The 18,389-nt window shown below is 38.5% G+C and overlaps 2 protein-coding genes across 3 annotated transcripts; both read left to right on the forward strand.

Annotated features, from left to right (window-relative positions):
* Window positions 1-640: 640 nt before the first annotated feature.
* LOC116257086 (cysteine-rich receptor-like protein kinase 10) lies at window positions 641-6,618 on the forward strand. Of its 2 annotated transcripts, XR_004173317.2 has the most exons (6): window positions 641-995; window positions 2,010-2,220; window positions 2,869-3,106; window positions 4,939-5,089; window positions 5,202-5,384; window positions 6,131-6,255. XR_004173317.2 is itself a non-coding variant. In XM_031633702.2 (5 exons), exons 1-5 carry the CDS (start codon window positions 810-812, stop codon window positions 6,482-6,484), a joined length of 1,140 nt encoding a protein of 379 aa, XP_031489562.1. In that variant the 5' UTR covers window positions 642-809; the 3' UTR covers window positions 6,485-6,618. The 2 variants fall into 2 exon arrangements, 1 of the variants encoding a protein (XP_031489562.1); XM_031633702.2 differs by lacking the exon at window positions 5,202-5,384 and having other exon boundaries at window positions 642-995; window positions 6,131-6,618.
* A 6,885-nt stretch (window positions 6,619-13,503) lies between these two features.
* On the forward strand, window positions 13,504-17,660 carry LOC116257862 (protein NEN4). Its single transcript, XM_031634865.2, has 6 exons — window positions 13,504-14,465; window positions 15,504-15,661; window positions 16,273-16,319; window positions 16,428-16,491; window positions 17,082-17,204; window positions 17,393-17,660. The coding sequence occupies exons 1-6, from the start codon at window positions 14,141-14,143 to the stop codon at window positions 17,471-17,473; spliced, it is 798 nt and encodes a 265-aa protein (XP_031490725.1). The 5' UTR covers window positions 13,504-14,140; the 3' UTR covers window positions 17,474-17,660.
* Window positions 17,661-18,389: the final 729 nt, after the last annotated feature.

The following is an 18,389-nucleotide window of genomic DNA, read 5'->3' on the forward strand; positions in this document are numbered from 1 at the left end:
CAGGCGGTTCCCGAATAGTCAAATATTAAAAAATCGTAGCTAAATCCATCATAAACAGTCATTGAAAACACCATAAACGGCTATATATCATAATTTCATATTATTGCTAGCGCTTTCGTTGCATGGTGTTTCTAGTAATAGTTTTTAAATATCGTGTCATCCGGCAGATTTCAATTCTTTTAGGCAGGGCTGGGCATCGGCCCTATAGCTCGGGTCTCGGTTCGGGCTCGGCAGGTTTAAAAATAAAAAATATTTTTTAATTATAAAATAATATTTTTAAATATAAAATATATTTAATAATAATAAATATATATTATTAAAACAAAAAAATAAATTATATATATATTTTTTAAACTTAGGCCGGCCTAAGCCCGAAAAATCCTAGCCCGGGCCGGCTGGGCCGCGGCCCGGCTTGTCGCTGAAGTTCATATAGTTTTTTATTTTTATTTTAAAATATTATTGAAATATTTTAAACTATTTAAGCAATGAAAAATAAAAAGGCGATACCAACGATACAACAGTTAGAAAGCCGAGACGTTCTGATCATTTATTTCGATAAGCCTTTGTTTACGCAAGTTGTTGAAAAATAGTATCTGATATGGGAATTTCGTATAACTTTCGGTGCGAAAGAAATTTCCATTACTCGCACAGCAAGGGACTCGGTCTGTCAACCGGTGGGAACGACCAACAAGAGCTTGAGAAAAGGAGCTCCTCGTGGAGTGCTCTTCACCATCGGCCGTTAGCTGGAAGGCAGAGCTAGCTTTTTACAGTGGCGAGTTTTTGCTTTCCGGCGTCTTCGGGTTGTTGATATGATACGGTGCTGCGGACGGTGGAAGGTGAAATGGTGGCGGCGGAAAGAGGGCGAGGACTCTGAAGGGAGTGGGAAGGACACGCAACCGAGCTTCTTCTTCGAGTTGAGGACCTTGCAGGCAGCGACGGATGGATTCTCGGACAAAAACCGCCTCGGAAAGGGCGGATTCGGTGCCGTTTACAAGGTTTGGTTCTTCTATTTCCTGCTCCCATCGTGTTGTCGTGATTCCGACGGATATCACGCCGGTCGGAATCAGAGCCTCCGAATCCGAGTGCCGTGGAGTCGGGTTAAGGACCGGTTGAAGAATGCGGCTCGACTGGGTCGTACAAGTCTTGGTTTTGCCTCGCATAGGACTTTGGTTGCTTGGTGATGTTTGGACTCAGTAGTTGTTCAGGAAATTGGATTCCTTGGGATGACAATTTCTGTCTAGAAGGGCGTGAAACCGGTTCTGCCGATCACGTTCGCGGAAAAAGTGGTGAAATTCAAACAGAGGTGTAGCTCGACCGTTATTGGAAGTTAGTTTCAGCGAGTTATTCGGAGTTTGGTTCTCCGATAGAGTTTTTGCCCAGTTGCAAAAGGCGCCTTTTCACTCTGCCGATTTGAGCTCCGTCAATCCGGTGAAGGACGTGCTATCTACAATGAGGAAAAGGAAAAAAAGTGAACTGAAGGAAAATTTTGTTTGATGTTTGGCTAGTGGAGGTTTCCATGGCATTGCGACTCTTATCCTTCCTTTAACGCAATCCCCTAGCCAGGTGGATGGTTTTCTTGTTGGCGACCCATTTGTGTGGACTTGCCGAAGTACCAACCTTTACCTTTTCATGTTTGAGGAGAAAAGGAAATGAACGGGCTAATGAACATAGGTTTCAATGCAATTTCACCCGTAAAATAAGATCATTCCTGGTGAACTATTGCTTTTTAAGTTACAAAAAGTTTAGTAATATGCTATCCGGTTTTAAATTTCTATACCTGGTTCTGATGTTCTGGAGCTTGGCCTAAAAGGGCTGTAACTGTTACCCATCTAATCTATGGTTAGTAGCAACAATTTTCGGAAAAAACGGAGAAATCTTTGTAGTTTTTCAAATGAAAAGGTATTGGTTTGGTTAACAAAATTGAGGGTCGAAGTTTGCCTCTTCTAATATGCAAATTTCCTTCTTTATCGCTTCTTCTTTTTTACCATCTTTTACATTTGCTTGTGCAGGGGACACTAGCGAATGGTGAGACTGTTGCGGTAAAAAAGCTGTCAGTGGGTTCAAGGCAAGGAGTAAAGGAATTTCTGAATGAAATTAAGCTGCTACTGAAAGTTCAGCATAGGAACTTGGTCACTTTGTTGGGTTGTTGCGTGCAAGGACAGGAGAAGATGTTGGTTTATCAGTACATCCCTAATAAAAGCCTCGATTACCTTGTTTTTGGTACCTCTCTCTGTCTCTCTCTCGTGTAGACGCCCAAAGTTTTGTTTTAGTGTATGACTTTTGTTGTTCGCATCAGCTTTGATCATCTGTTTCTGAAGAAGTGGTCTTTTTGTGTGCATTTCAATTTCAATTGAAAAGTTCTGTGCAGCGTTTAGCATATTGTTGGTATATAAACATTATAAGCGCATTGTTGGTATATAAGTATTCTAACTACATAATATGAGATGTCTTAAGCACCACTTTGCATTCACCGTTCAATCTGATGGGTGGCTTGCGAAATTAGTTTTCCTGTGCCAAACTGTACTTTATCCTCGATCAGATGTATTGAAGAGGTCAGTGGTTCTCTTGGATTCTCAGATTCCATGAGCTTTTTACCCCACTAGCCATACTTATTCAATGAATTTTATTTGTTTTGCTTCTTATATAGATGCTTGAGTGCACATGCTACAGATTTATTAGGGGAAAAGAGTTAGAGGTTTGCATACATAGATAATTGTCGGATAGTCAGCTGTAGTCGTCTGATCAGTGCACTGGATTTACTAATGTTTTCATTCACCTCCTGTCAGTTTTACCCATTATTCCATCTTACGCAGAAGTTATTTACTTATTGATTCACTTTCTCAAAGCTAAATGTTTGTTTCTGGCTAGACAAGAGTAGAAGTGCTATATTGGATTGGGAAAAGCGCTTTAGGATCATAGAAGGAGTGGCCAGAGGCATTCTGTATTTGCATGAAGAATCTCAAGTCAGAATCATTCACAGAGATATTAAACCAGGCAACATCTTGTTGGATGGTCAATATATTCCCAAGATCTCAGACTTTGGGATGGCAAGGCTTTTTCCTGAGGAGGAGACCCATCTAAATACATATAAGATCTCTGGTACCTAGTAAGTATGTAATTTGTGCAATTATGTCATTTTTTCTTGGTGCAATTTGTTCAAAAATAGTGGCAAATTCTTGTGCTTCAAATTTCCAATGAAAAATAATAAGTATTGGCTCTTCCTTAATTTGAGAATTTCATTTAAGCTGTGTTGAGGAAATGCATTTTGGCTCTATTTTGCTGATTGGTTTTTATCATTTCAAAATGGGTTCTCTATTTCAAAATGGAAATTCATGAAACACATGCTGAAAGAGGAGAATAGTTCAAGCTGAAGATGTTAATTTGTAGTATTACTGAGTAGTAAATGCTAAAATTTACTTCTATGTTATTTTTCCATTAATGTCAATTGAGACTGAAATTGGACCATGGCAAGTGCTTCACCTGTTGTTGTAGATGCTTCGACTTCCTGAACTAACATTTTTTCTTGCTCTTCTATAGTGCATGTTTATTAAGATTATGAAATGCTTTGAGTCTTACGCGAAATGATCCAAACTAATAATCATTTGTATAACAACGTCGGATTTGTTGTGCCATGCATTTAATGGTGAAATTTACTTGTTTAGAACGTCTCTTTGAACACACAGACACACACACATTTACATTGCTTATTAACCTGGAGTTCTGTTGTTAACATCATAGAATAGCAGTTGATTCCTTTTTGTTTTTCTTTTGTGGCCATTATGTTCATCATTCTCCAATCTAAACACAATCTGACTTTTAGGCCTCAACTTAGAGGTCAAGTTAAATAATGTCAGTCACTAACATTTTTCCTTTTAATTTATGAACTAAATATTTCATTGTATTTATAGATAATGGAGTTATGTGCTGTAAATTGATAATTGCTAGTTTAACAAAATCTTCTAATAACACCTCATTATGCTTCTTTCTCATGAAGCCCATGAACAGCATATCAATATTCATAAAGTAGAGCCTCTCTAATTAAACCTCCACATTCTGGTCTGGAGGGAATTTCTCCAAAAAAATTTTTGGACAAATATCAATGAAGCACTTGGATCCGTTTTTCTAAATGTGAGTAGATCTCCTCATTCCCAACTATGTCACATCAGGTATTGGATGCTGACATGAGTGCTGGTATGGACAACAGTGCAAGATATTTTCAAAAAGCTTGGTTGCGAGGATATACTCATGTACACACACACACACACAGAGACCAAAGAAACTTGGACGTCTTCGACAATCTGGATGCCTCTGGGATGGTCGGATATATATATATATATATATATATATATATATATATATATATTTTAAGCAAATAAACACATCATTTTTTGTTTTTCATAAAAATATATATTTCTGAACAAAAGATACTACAATATACCAAAACATACAAAAAAATACTAGAATATACCCAAAAAGTGCAAAGTTAACTGTACCCATGCTGGGTCTTGTTGACACAGGTACTTCTGTCTTTTAGAAGTGTCCATGTGACTTAGAAATTTTCCAAGATTGTCCTGGGGCATAATTCTCTAGATCCTCCACATATCTATTTCTGGTCATTCTTGTCAACTAAGGCACCCATTTAATCCATGCATATTGATCAAGTTCTTTCTTCAACCATCTTTCATCTTATTCTTTTCTTTTGCTCTACATAATTTTTATAGGATAGGAAGCAATAAAGCTGTTTGTTTTCTTTGTTTAAGACCTTTAGCAACATCAAAAGAGAATTTTTAAGAGGCCGTCATCCAGATTATGAAGGCTTGATAATGCATTCTCTGAAAGCAGTTCGGAAATATTGATGCATAAATTCTCCCTACTGCTCTGCACTTCTTGTATTGCATTTGATACATGCATTCTCTCTGAAATTTTCTTTTATTTCAGTGGCTATATGGCACCTGAATATGCAATGCATGGGTACTTGTCGGAGAAGTCTGATATGTTCAGCTTTGGTATCCTGACTTTAGAGATTGTTAGTGGGAGGAAAAATTATGTGGCGGACGTGGATGAGGTGGCTCAAGATCTTTTGAATTATGTAAGTAAATAACCAATCCATATCTAGCCTTAGAAATACACTAAAGTACTTTCTGCTGACCAAATAATATTGCATATCACTTGTGATATTGACATCAGTTGTGTCTATATAGGCAAAGAGGGTATGCATCCCGCTAAACCAAAATTGGTTCTGACCTGTTCTCAACTTGTTGAATCTAAATCTATTGTTACCGCATTTGCACTGATTACTTGGCTAGGACCTCACTAGGCCATCTCTTTCAGCCGGCATGAAGACTTTTATGCTTGATGCCTTCTGGATACCTGCAAAGACTTAGGTGAATGCTAAGAGGATGTTGAGTTGTTTCTCTTCTTGCTTTAAGTTCTGCTTTTTGATCTTTTTTGATGATTTCATCCAGCAACAAGACCAGCTATTCATTGTTGAAGCCCTTGTCTCAAATATTGTTCTTGGGCTCTTAATGAAAAAACTTTTTCTCGTGTGTTTTTTGTCAATGTTGTTTTTCTTGGCAAAATCTCAGGGAAAACTTGGAAAACTTTAAAAAATGAAAAAAAATTCAAAAAAATATGTAAAAATGAAATAAATCAGAAACTAATAAGAAAACATAAATGAAACTAGATAAAAGTGATAAAAATGATGTAAAATAATTTAGTTTATGTTTGAATCCATGATGATATCAACATTAAAAATGAGAAAAATGCAAAAATCTTGGAAAAATCGCGAAAATAATGTGAAAATAACGTGACAAATATATTTTTTCTTTTTTATCAAAATACAGCAATTTGTTCGTGTTTTTTTTATTCATTTTTTTCATGAATATTGCAATTATCTGTGACAATTTTTGAAGCTTATTTTGCAAGGCTTGATTTTGATTCCTTGTTTAGTTAGGAATAAAATTTCTTGTGGAACTGAAGAGTTTTGCTATTGGAAACGTGATGAGCATTTTTTTTCTTAAATTGGAAAGCTGTATGGTGGAATTTTATTACAGCATAGAGCAGCTAGAGTTGCTTCATATCTCACATATTATCTTTGTTAGTCAAGTTGATGCTGTATGTTTTCCTGCAGGCATGGATACTATCACAGGAAGGTAAGCAGATGAATTTGGTAGATCAGAATTTGGGTGAATGCAATCAAGAGCAAGTCCTGCTTTGTATTCAGATTGGGTTATTGTGTTGTCAAGCCAAAGTTGATGCAAGGCCGACAATGTTCTCTGTTGTTCAAATGCTTACTTGTGATTCCTTGAGCCTGCCTAAGCCTGGAAAGCCAGGCCTTCATGGCAGAATAGGTGGACTTTTTTCAGAAGCTAGGGCAAGTAAGAATACCAGTGGTCCTTCCTCTGCAACTATGTCATCTAATTATTCAAAGAATGATAATTTTTCCTCAGATTTTTCGAACATGTCAACTTTGAGTGTCAGATGATTGCGTCCTGTACATCTATTCATTCATTTTTTTTTTACATATCTTTTCTTTTGTATCTAATTTTATTTACAAGTAACTTCTCGTGGGTGTTCACCTTGAAGTTTTACATGGCACATGCAATCATTTTCTTTTCCTGTCATTTTTCCTTAAATCCAACCTGCAGATGTGATTGATTGGTTTGTTTTAGTGGAGATTGGCTTCTGAATTGCAGAACTGGCTGTCTGTCAAGGCTTTTTTAGTAATCCGAAAGTCAACGGCTGAGAATGTGTCACATTTTCTAGGCTTAGAAACACGTTCTTTTGTAAAAAAATTCAAACAGATAGTCGGTCTTAAGTATTTCATGATGCTTTGCACAAACGTATGTCATCAGATCATGTCTGTACAACTCAATTTGTGAGATTCAAACATGATGGTACATATAGATGATTGTAGCAAGTGTTTTGTACCTGTGTGGGTCTATGGTATCCACAATCTTTATATAAGTTGAAATGCTCCTTGATCGGAGGAGAAAAGGCTTCTTATATTTGACAATCTGGTATGCTTTTTCTCACTTTCATTCCTTCCAACAGCGTTTTCAAGTACGTTTCCAAGTACTTTTTATCTGATTCTAACATACTGTCCCAGAGGAGATATTGGTGCACCATGGACCATGGCTATCTGTGGCCCCTGCTTACTATCTCCAAAATTTGAAATTTGTTTTCAAGCTATCATGGTTTTGTCACCAGCATGAGACACTTCATAAATTATTTTAAAAAATTCTATCAGTTGGCAAATTTGGGGACACTCCGAACACGTACCTGAGGCTTTGGCAGGTTAACAGCTGAAAATCTGGAAGCCATTAGCATCTGCTTTTTGAGTACTCAGCTTCCCTGTGGTTCATGATATTAACCTGCTTAACGAATTTAGTCCCGTTAATGCTGGTGAACTTGATATGGATCAGACTGCATTAACTGGTAATGCTTTTTGAGTACTCAGCTTCACATCTTTGCTCGTGCATGTCTTCACCTGTAAGGGAAGAAACAACTCTACTTAGAGTCGTGAAACTGAACTGCTTGTATATGGTGCCCTTTGAACTGCTTGTATATGGTGGCCTTTTTATGTAATCCGGGTGAGTGGGGAAAATACACTGCCTGGCAAAGAGCCGAAACTTCCATCCAACTCCTTGTTCATCTAGAGGATAGGGTTGGTTTTGGTGCCTCGGAGTGTTGCTCTAGCTGTGATGCATTAGTGACCCTTCTTTTATTGTACATGAAATCGACACTAGTGCCACTCGAAATGAAGACTAATTGCCTACCAACATCTAACCAAGCCGTTGTGCGAACCCTTCGGACATATAATTCAAACTATTACTTAATTTGTGCATTTATGATGAGTCGAGGTGGCTTCCATACCACTGCACCGATTGCATTGAAGAATTTCAGGCATTTTTTCTATCCATTTACCGCGCAGTTCCATAAGCTGTAAATTCGTTTTTGTTTTTTGTCTTTGCCTTTTCCATGTTAAATGGCATCATCAACTATGGAATGTGGAATAGTAACCCAATGGTTGACCTCGCCAAAGTGGACTACCAATCAGGACTACATATTGGTCGACTCCTTTATCTGCAAGTGTATGGTTTTTAGTGGTGTTCGTAACTAGGAATATTCAATGAGCGAGTCAAGCCCTAGCTTAGTCAGCTCGAACTTGGCTCGAATCGTATATTGCTCGGTTCGAGCTCGAACCAAGCTTGATGAGGCAAGCTCGAGCTTGACTTGGTTAACTGAGTGTCGGCTGGAGCTCGGATTGTTTAAGTTCATCAGCGAATAGTGATTCTCATCTTTTTCTGGATATTCGAGAAAAAAACAGCTGCAATATTATTCCACTGTTCTTCACTAGAACATAAATCCTTTACCAGCAAACGGTGTGAAGTATACCAACCTAAACTTCATTGTTTACATCAAATTCAATTATATACTGATTCATACGACTTACAGTTGAAACCAGAAAACTATTACTTGGTTAACGACTTGCTGTTGCAGCTTGATAGAAAAGGAGGAGGGAGGAAGAAGAAGAACAAGAAGTAGAATAAGAGAGAGAGAAAGCGAGAGAGAGAGAGAGAGATATGGAGGGAGGAAGGGAGAAATGAAAAATAAAAAGAAGGAGAAAGTCAAAAGACATGGCAGGAGAAATGAATAACAAACAAGCCGAGTCGAGTTTTAATGAGTCGACCTCATGTAACTCAAACTCGATTCATTTATAACTCGAATTTGAACTAGACTAGTTTAATAAACAAGTCGAGCACGAGCCAAGCTTATACGAGCAAGTTCGACTCAAGCCCAAGCTGGCTCGACTGTTGTACATTCGTCACTGTGTCACCTAATATTTTTCTATCCGCTATGTTACTGGCTCGACTCGTTGTACATTCTTCTCGTTTTCTTTTGGCCGAGATGCTGAAAGCCTGAAACGACACCGTAAATCAGCAGGCATTGAAATATTGAATTGTTAAAGCTGCCAAGATGGCCTTAAATTATACATTATTGGATATAGTCATCACGCTTCAGTTAATCAGGCAGTAGCTTTCTGCCAATGGATTTTAGAGCCGTGATGTACCATCAACTTTTATCCAAGTCTGACGTACTGGGTGGTCAAAGTGAGGCTTCTAACGGTGTGCTTGACAACAAGGAACACCTGTGAGTTTCAAAGATTGTAGTAGAATCATAAGAGCTGCATAACTGCATTTGAAAGGAAATTGGTCATTCCAATGCAATCTCCTCAAATATTGTAAATAAGATTGGGTTCTCTCTGTCTCGCTCTTATACTTTTTTTTCTCTCTCTACCAAGTGATAGGTAGTGCAACTAATCAGAATCCATGACATGTATTAACCACACCCTTCCTTTGATTCAGGAGGTTGCCCAACTTTTTTTTGAAAGGTTGGAACACGAGCTTTGAACTGAGTGCACCAGTCGTACTTCATCTAGTGTGGACTACTGTTACTGGATAAATGGGAGCTGTACACATGCCGAGTTGGGGCCATTTAAGCTCGGTTCGAGTGTAAAGGACCTCGGCTCAAGCTTGGTCAAACTCAAGACAAGCTTGAACTCAACTCGTTCGACTCAATTGAGCTCAAGCCTGAAGATGACTCGAATAAGTCTTCTTCACTACTAAATGTTAAACAGAGTGGAAAAAGAGTTTTGAACACCTAACCACATCCTTTGCCAATTATACTACGCTTTTTTTTTGCCGTAAAGGTATAATAATATTTTTATGTGCTCGATGGTAAAACCATGAAACATGAGAAAGTGTTTGGCAACAGCAAAAAAAAATATTCATTAACGCAGTATTTTGTGAATCTATTCCAAGATTGAACATATTCTTGAAATGCTGCATTTTAATGTTTTACATGTTAATCCAACAATACAGAGTTGCATGACTGCATTTGAAAGGAAATTGATCGTTCCCATGCAATCTACTCAAATATCCTTGGTAGTGCAACCGATCTGATTGTGAGGCGTATATTAACCATGTCCTCGGTTCGATTATTTTAGAGAATGCTATCTTGATGGTAAAGGGTTAACGTTGAGAGGTTAATGTGACCGAGTGTTGGCGGCGGCACCAATGCTGGTATTAATGAATGAGTATTCATTTCATTTCGGACCTGTTCTCAGTCCACAACAAAATCGGCGTGTTCCCCGCTTTTCTCTGTTCGTTTCATGGAGGCCAGTTCTGATTTGAAGATCTCTGTCCATATCTCAGCAGCACAACCATGGCCATTCATAGCTCTGCAGCACTCATGCAGGTCATCTATGACCTAGCTCCCTTCTCTCTCTCTCTCTCTCGTTCATTTCCGCTTTCCATTGAGCTTCATTTTTGTTGACCGGTCGATGTTCTAGCTAAAGCTTAAATCAGATTTTTTTCAAATTTTATTAAATGTCCTCCATCTCTCTCTCTCTCACACTCGTTAGATCTCTCAATCATTTTCTCTGTTATATCTCTCTTGATATATATCCCTCTCTCTCAGTGTAAAGCTCGAGCCAGCGACATTATCCTTGCTCCCTACCGCACCTGTACACAGTTTGCTCTAACCGGAGAACCTTCTCCATCTGGCCACCTGCAGAAGGATTTAGAACGAGTAATTTCATTTTCTCAGGCTGATCTAGACTGTTCGGGGGATCGAACCCCTAGCTTTTTTCTCGCGACATTGTGCTCTTCTGCTGATTGACCATTCACTGTTCCAGTGTTTGCTCTCGAAGCCCCCTTCTTATTTCCTTCATTTGTTTCAAGGTTCTCATCGCCTCAGATCGGACCACCAGCTTCCATCAAGCATAGACGCTTTCAGCTCTGCATCCTTCGAATGTTATTTCTCATTCTTGTGCAGATAAAAGTACTCGTTGGAAGAGCTGTCCGTACTACAGCAGAAAGTAAAAACAGGCGAAAAAAAATTCATCTGCATTAATCATGTAAATATAAAAATTTATATTTACATGTAGTTCGGCTCTAATTTTTCTTTTTATCTCATATGGACACATCTAGAAGCACGAATTTGATACACTAGACTCTGAGTCAACACTTCGCCTGTGTTGTTCATGTCTCTTGGATTTCAGCATTTGATGTTTGGGGTCTTGTCCACTGGTTCAGCTTGAGGTTCTTCTTTTCAATGGAGTTGCCACTTCTTTGTCCTTCTTTCTTCTTTCATGCTTTACCGGATGAAGGCTTGAGGTCACCTCCTTCTTGGCAGACTGCTTTTGCCAATCTTCGTGCATGCTTGCAGCTTCATTGTTCTCTATCGGAGGACTAGTGGAATGTGTACCTCTTTGAATTTGTACCAGCAAACCGTTTGCTTCCACTGTCATCGTCAACAGCTGCCTTGATGTTTTGCGTCCTGTTGCTGTGTATTTGGTTTTGGACCTTCATCATGTTTGGAGAGCGACTTGTTGAAGATCTTCATTGTTGTTTTTTTTATCCCTATCTTGTTGCCGAACTCTCTGACCTTGGTTCATCTCTCTTCGGTTTGTTCTTGCCCACTTCCATTGTTGGCTTGCATTCTTTGGATGCATAGTTGGCAAACTCATTGATTTGACTCACAAGTTGCCCGAGTTGGGTAGGATCATCTTCACTGGGTCACGAGTTAGGCTGAATGAGTCGTCTGGGATTGTCAATTAATTACATGTTTTTATTGTCCTCTATATACTTAAGTTTTTCATTTTATGAATTACAAACTTTATTAAATATACACAAATACTCGTATCACATGTTCTTCAGCTTTCTTTTATAAAAAGTCAAACAAGTGGTTCCGATAAACTTACTTCGTCACTGTAGATAAGTGCAGCATAAAATTTTATTATCTTATCCAGCCGATTAACTGGCACTACAAAAAAAACTTATTGCTGACAGTACCAAAAGAAACCGCCAGTAATAAAGAAATTCTACCGGTGGACTATGGTCTTTGTCATTAAATCGTATTTTTTATTAACAAAAAAAATTCTCATCAGAAATATTTAATTTTTTACGGACAGAAGGACAAATCCATTAGAAAAGGTTGGTTTATTACTGACAAGTTTCTCAACGACCTGTATTTATTTAACCCGGTCTATAGGTACCGTCAGTGTTCCCGAACAATATACTGAAGGTTCGTCCATACCATCAGTATTGAAAGAGTATCAAAGACATTTTCAACTACCGCCAGTATTGATCTGCTAACGTTTTTACGCTTCGTCAGTATTTATTTTACCCAATATTGACGGCCTACAGACGCAGTCAGTGTTCCAGAATGATATATCGATGGTTCAAGGTTTCTGTTACTGTAGTCAGTATCAGCCCTTATTTTTCCCTGCTGACCCTCCTTTCCCTCTTTCTGCTTGTTTTTTCTTCTTCTTTTCCCATTCTCATTCATCGCCGGTACTGCCGGCGACACAGCTGCCCACCGATGGCAACATAGATGCCCACCAGCGACCGATATTGCCGCTGACAGCCAGTAGTAAGCTCTCTCTCTTTCTCTGTCTCTCTCTATTTGTCTCCCTGACGTTCAACCTCTTAGCTGTCACCTAAGTCACTTCTGTTCAACATTTGTAGACACAACCACGGTATCACACACCATAGTTTTGTTGTCCCTAAGAAACAATGGAATGGTGCTTGGCGTGCAGTTTCCTTGCATGCTATCATTGACTGTTCTGTACAATATATTTTTATTTATGTGCAGTCTGAGAATTTGAGAACTAGTTTTTTCATTACTGATCAATTGAATATAGGTAAAGATTTTTTTATCAGATCACCGCATTCAACATCTGTATAAATGTGTAAGCCCATCCGGATCCAAGTCATGAGTTTGTATATTAATCTTCATTGAATATCTGCCCTTCCCTCGTGTAAGGTTTATCGATTGTGCTTTTTGGTTTCAGTCGGCTTTTGGTTTCAGTCGGCTTTTTTGTTTACTAAAACATTTCCTGCATTTAGGGATTTGAGTCGCATCCGTGTCAGTGATACCAGTAGTGTACACTTCAACTTGGTTAGTATTCATGGGAATTTAATTAGATATGCAACTCTTCATGCACTCATAGCCTGACCAGTAATAATATGCCCATTGACGTGCATGGCCCCAGCTAATTAAATAATGTTTTCTAATACTTCCTGCCTTTTTGTTTATCTTACTGACCTTAAAGAAGCAGTAGATTGATCTCCAAGAAGGACGCAACTCAATTTGGGTGTGGATTGCCAGAACCTTGCATTGCTTTGAGCTAACGTATGACAGAGGGAAAGAATGATGGCCTAACCGTGCTTCCACCTTTGTACCTTTGCCGCCTGTCTCATTTTCATCCTCTCATGGGTTTATGTTGTTTGAACAACAGGGAAAGTAACAAAAGAAAAAGTATATTCATGAGAGAATTAGCTGCAGCCAAAAGGTAGCTAGAATATCACGTCTTCTTTCTTATCAGAAATGAAGGAACCGCTCTCCCTCGCGAAGGCAGAGACCACATTGAGAATCTTACTTTTGCACACGGCAAACTTTCCTACAATTAAATTAGGGAGAAAAGTATGCATGGTACTTGAGATTCAGATTGTTCCTTTAGCAGCCAATATCGTTTATTTCCAGAACCTTTTTCCATCTGGATCTGGACCCAGATCCAGAAATCTAATAATTGATGTCGCCAGTGCACCTATTGTTGGATCAACCTGTTCTTCAAGCTAGCCAAACTGATCGGGTCAGGATCTGAGTCAAATCCTACTTTTGGATCCATATCTCTTCTTCAAGTTCCTTCAAGCTGGAAAACTTTCCAGGGGGACCCAGAAAGGTGGAACAAAAAGCTTCCTCTACGATTGCTTTGTCAGCAAAAAGTTCAGAAATGCTACCTCTGAAACGATACCCTCTTATATCTTCTGCCATTTTTGTCATCTGTAATGTTTATAAGATGGAAAATTTTGACGCCTCATTTTCCACCAAGAAGAGAAGCGCAGGAAAAGGCATTAATTAAAATGTGGCGAGAGGTTACTTGCATTGGTTAAACAGTTGTGCTCCAATCTGTGGAAGTCAGGAATTTCTTTTTCTTCACATCTTCAATGAATTAGAACACAAACATAGCATCAACCTAAACTCTGCCGGAATGCAGCTTATTAAAGCAAACAGATGGCGTGCATCTTTGCTCATTGCTGCGTTAGAAACCTGGTTCTGATCTGAACAAGTCATGAAGAGGGGAACAAGCCAAGAGCAGAATATGGCTTTGGGGGGTAGCCCATGCAGGGAGAGGAGCTCAGAGCTTGTGTTCCTGGACGTGGAGACGACGATGCCGGTGAGGAAGGAGAAGAGGTTCAGGATGCTGGAGTTCGGTGCTATCGTGGTGTGCCCGAGGAAGCTTGTAGAGAAGCGGAGCTACTCCACGCTCATAAGGCCTGGTGACCTCTCCATGGTGCCTGAAAGCTCCAGCAGGTCGGACGGCATTACCAGGGAAGCCGTTGCCGCTGCTCCTAAATTCGAAGAAGTTGCGGCCACCATTTACGGGATCTTACATGGTACCTACCATCTCTTTCTCTCTATCGAGTTCTTTCTTCCATCTTGAGTGCGTTCCGACGTCGGGAGTCACCAAGTCTGAAAATTGTGGCAGCGTTAGAACCAGGTGTAGGCACCGTGTGGGCAATTTGCCCACACAGACCTCACAGAAAAACAATTATTTTTATATTGTCATAGCATAGCTTTTTTTTATTTATATGTTGATGCGCCTTAAAAATTTTAATTTATTATTGGTGTCTCTTAAGTCTTAACAAAAAATTTCACAAACAGGATTTTATAATCAGAAAAAATTTCATCATTTAAAAAGCAAAACAGGAAAAGGAAAAGGAAAAAAAAAAAAAAAACATTGTGCGTAGCTTCTTTTCACGCCGTTCACCTACTCTTACCAGCACATCAAAACCATTCTCGCCTCTCCGTTTCATATATTTCATTATCCTCTTTTATTTGGCCTTTTGCAGCGAATGAGTAGACACCTGTCCCCTAGGCACTGGGAGGGCATTTGATTAATTTCGTGGTCCAAACTAAAAATCTTAAGACATAAATTCTACACTTGATATCCTCAAAAGGGGAGAGTTTTTATGGATTTCATGATCTTCAATCTTAGTTTAAAGTAAACGAAAGGTAATCAAGCAACCCTAAGCTTATCTACCGTTAAGAATGCGAATAAAAGCAGCAAATTCGTATGAGCCAGTGATATATACAGCCACATTAACGCGGGCCAGGTGAGCACTTGCGCACCCTGACCTGCGAATAATAAGTACCAATCTTCAAACATGGGTTGCATGCCCCTATGTAATTGGGCTAATGCCTCATTGAAATTTGGCTCATTCAGATAAACTAATAGTTCTTCAAATACAAGCAAAGTTTAACCAAACAGTCAAGTCTGATAAAAAGTTTCATATATATATATATATATATATATATATATATATATATATATATATATATATCTTAGTTCCCTTTCTAAGTACTCTTTGAATGTATGATATGTGTGTGAGTTTAACATGAGACATATTTTGTTAATTATAAATACATTGCAGGAAAAGTGTGGGTGGGTCATAATATTTTAAGATTTGATTCTGCACGCATTCGAGAAGCATTTGCAGAGATCGGGCATGCCGCCCCCAAGCCGGCCGGCATGATTGATTCCCTGGACATCCTGATGAACAAGTTTGGACCAAGAGCAGGGAACATGAAGGTACTTTAAATCACCGATCTACGCTGGATTCGAAGCTTTTTTTCCTTCTTGTTTTTAAATTAACTAATATGATTATTGTTTTCCATCTTAGTTTGTTTTTTATTGCATCATTAACGAAATCTGACAGCTTACAAAAGTCCTTCATGGAGTGCAATTTAGCGGGCAGGAGTCCTAGTAAAAGGCCCAACATATGCAAATTTTCAGATCTCCATGTCACCTGTAAATATTTCTTGTCTAGTCTTGAAGAAGCCTAATTGATCCGGTTATGATTTCTCTTCTATAAAAAGGGGATGCATCATATGATATTGATATCCTTGTTTCTGCTAATTTATGTGAGTATGGTATGAAAATTTTACAGGGACGACCTCCCCTTGAAAGAGGAAACTAAGATCACTTTCTGGTGCTTCACCGACGGCGATTTAGATATATATATCTTATTTTTATATTGGGAGTGACTGTCTTTTATATAATTAGAAGGCAGATAGCAGCTTGTTATGAAACTTTTTTTACTATGATATCAGAACTCAGAAGCATAGCCGATCTTGAAATGTAAAGAACAAGGATGTGATGAGGGAACTGAATATTCATGGACTGTCATTTCCTTTTAACAGATGGCTTCATTGGCAGCATACTTTGGGCTTGGGAAGCAGAAACACCGGTCTCTCTCTCTCTCTCTCTCTCTCTCTCTCTCTCTCTCTCTCTCTCTCTCTCTCTCTCTGTTCTGTCCGTGTGTGTGTTTCTTAAAATTTAGATCTTGTGCATGCAGAAGCTTGGACGATGCAAGGATGAATCTGCAAGTTATCAGATGTTGTGCGACCATATTGTTCTTGGTAACTCTCTCTCTCTCTCTCTCTCTCTCTCTCTCTCTGTGCCTAAGTTAATTTCTACCTCGTTGGTGGCATATCTTGAATCTAACTACCTAGCTTAATTGGTCTCTTCCCTCTTTCTCTCTCTCTCTCTCTCTCTCTCTGATGACGACATGCTTTTCTCCAGCTTTGTACTTGAATTTTCTTTGTTCTCCCCAGAGAAGTATGTAGTTATACTTAATTAACCAACCAATATCACCCTTCATCAAAAGATGTGAAAAAAATTATACATAATACACCTGCCAATGGATTTATGTTGAATGGATATGGACACATGCACCTGCCATAGCCACAAATCTTCTTTTGCTTGCAAGAACCTTGGCAATAGTAAAATTTCGGTTGACAGGGTAGATCTCCCAAAATAGCCAGCACATATATCAAATAGACATGCATGATAAGAATAATTTGAACAACTGAAAAAACTGTTTTAACATAGCTAAGATCATGCAACTGAATTTAAGTACACTACTTTTACAATATCACACTTTTTCTTCGACATTATATTGCACTTTCTTGAAAATCTTGCACTAATATCACCTTATTGCCTGTTTCAGGAATCCAGCCTTCCAAGCTTGCTATCTGCAAGAGACACTGGCTCTCCGAGTGCCTCAACTAGAAGCCGAACCAGAGAGAAGCCATCTGCTGATGGTACGAACAAGAAGACCACCCCTCCTTTGGTTAGTAACCTTCAAAAAATCCTACTTAAGCTTTTTACTGCGTCCTCCTGTTTGTCATTTCACAAAAAATGTATTAATTGGTGACTATTTCAAGTATAAGTTCCTTCCTAATGAAAGAGTCTCTGTGCTTAATTTATGATATTTACCATCTTGACGAAGATCTCAATATAGTGAAACTAATATGACAGAGAGTGAGGCAGTCGCTCATGTGTCGAACAATTGCGAGGCCGAGTCTAAGACATCTGCTTAGACATGCAATGGTAAGGTGACAAAAGATAAGTTGCAGTTCTCTCAAGGCAGCTGGAATCATTAATCAAGCTCTGCTATGACATCATGCTCTTGTTGAACATCAATTCTTCCAGAAAGGGCAGCCTGAAGCAAAGAAGAATACTTTCAGAAATTCTGCAATCTCTTGAGGGAGTCTAAAATGTACAAATTAAATTCAATATAAACAAAATCAAGGCAATGAAATTATGAATTTGCTTGATGCCGTCTTCCTTGACCAGCACCATGAATTTTCTTTTTTCTGGAGTAAATTCAAATGAAGACTCAGACTTGACAAACTGGTGAAATCATCATAAATGAGTTTCACTGGATGATGTAAAACATGGAAGAGCACAAACAATGGATCCCACAAAACGCACATAAAGAAGACAAGATTATATATAGAGGTTTGGCTTCTTAGACCTAAGTCCTCTTCTCCTTGCTCTTTCAACAATCAACACGAGGTGGGTGCACCATCTCTACATATCGTCGATCTTGATTTACAATAAATTTGATGGACCAACATTTTTGGTAGGATTTGTTTCCTATCTTCTTTCATACAGCTTGGAAAATATGTTTTCTCTACCTCCATCGCTTTGAAAATATTATGTTTTCTTTCAAAAATATTTTACGCTATTTTGGATAAAAGGAAATGAAAGGAAAGGAAGGGATAAAAGGAAATAGATTAGAAGATAATGGAGAGAGAAATGACAGGGAATGAAAGAAAAGGCAAGAGACAATTATGAAACTTGTTTAGATAGAAAGGAAAGAAGCAACTCTTTTCCTTTTCATTATAATCCCTTCAATTTTAGAAGGATTAGATTTACATTGAGTTATCATTTTCTTTTCCTTCCTTTCATTTCTTTTTCTCTTTCTTTGCAACCAAACACATTTTTTGTTTTCCTTTCTTTTCCTTATTTC

The sequence above is a fragment of the Nymphaea colorata genome, chromosome 7 (genome assembly GCF_008831285.2).
Source record: "Nymphaea colorata isolate Beijing-Zhang1983 chromosome 7, ASM883128v2, whole genome shotgun sequence".
Lineage (NCBI taxonomy): Eukaryota > Viridiplantae > Streptophyta > Magnoliopsida > Nymphaeales > Nymphaeaceae > Nymphaea > Nymphaea colorata.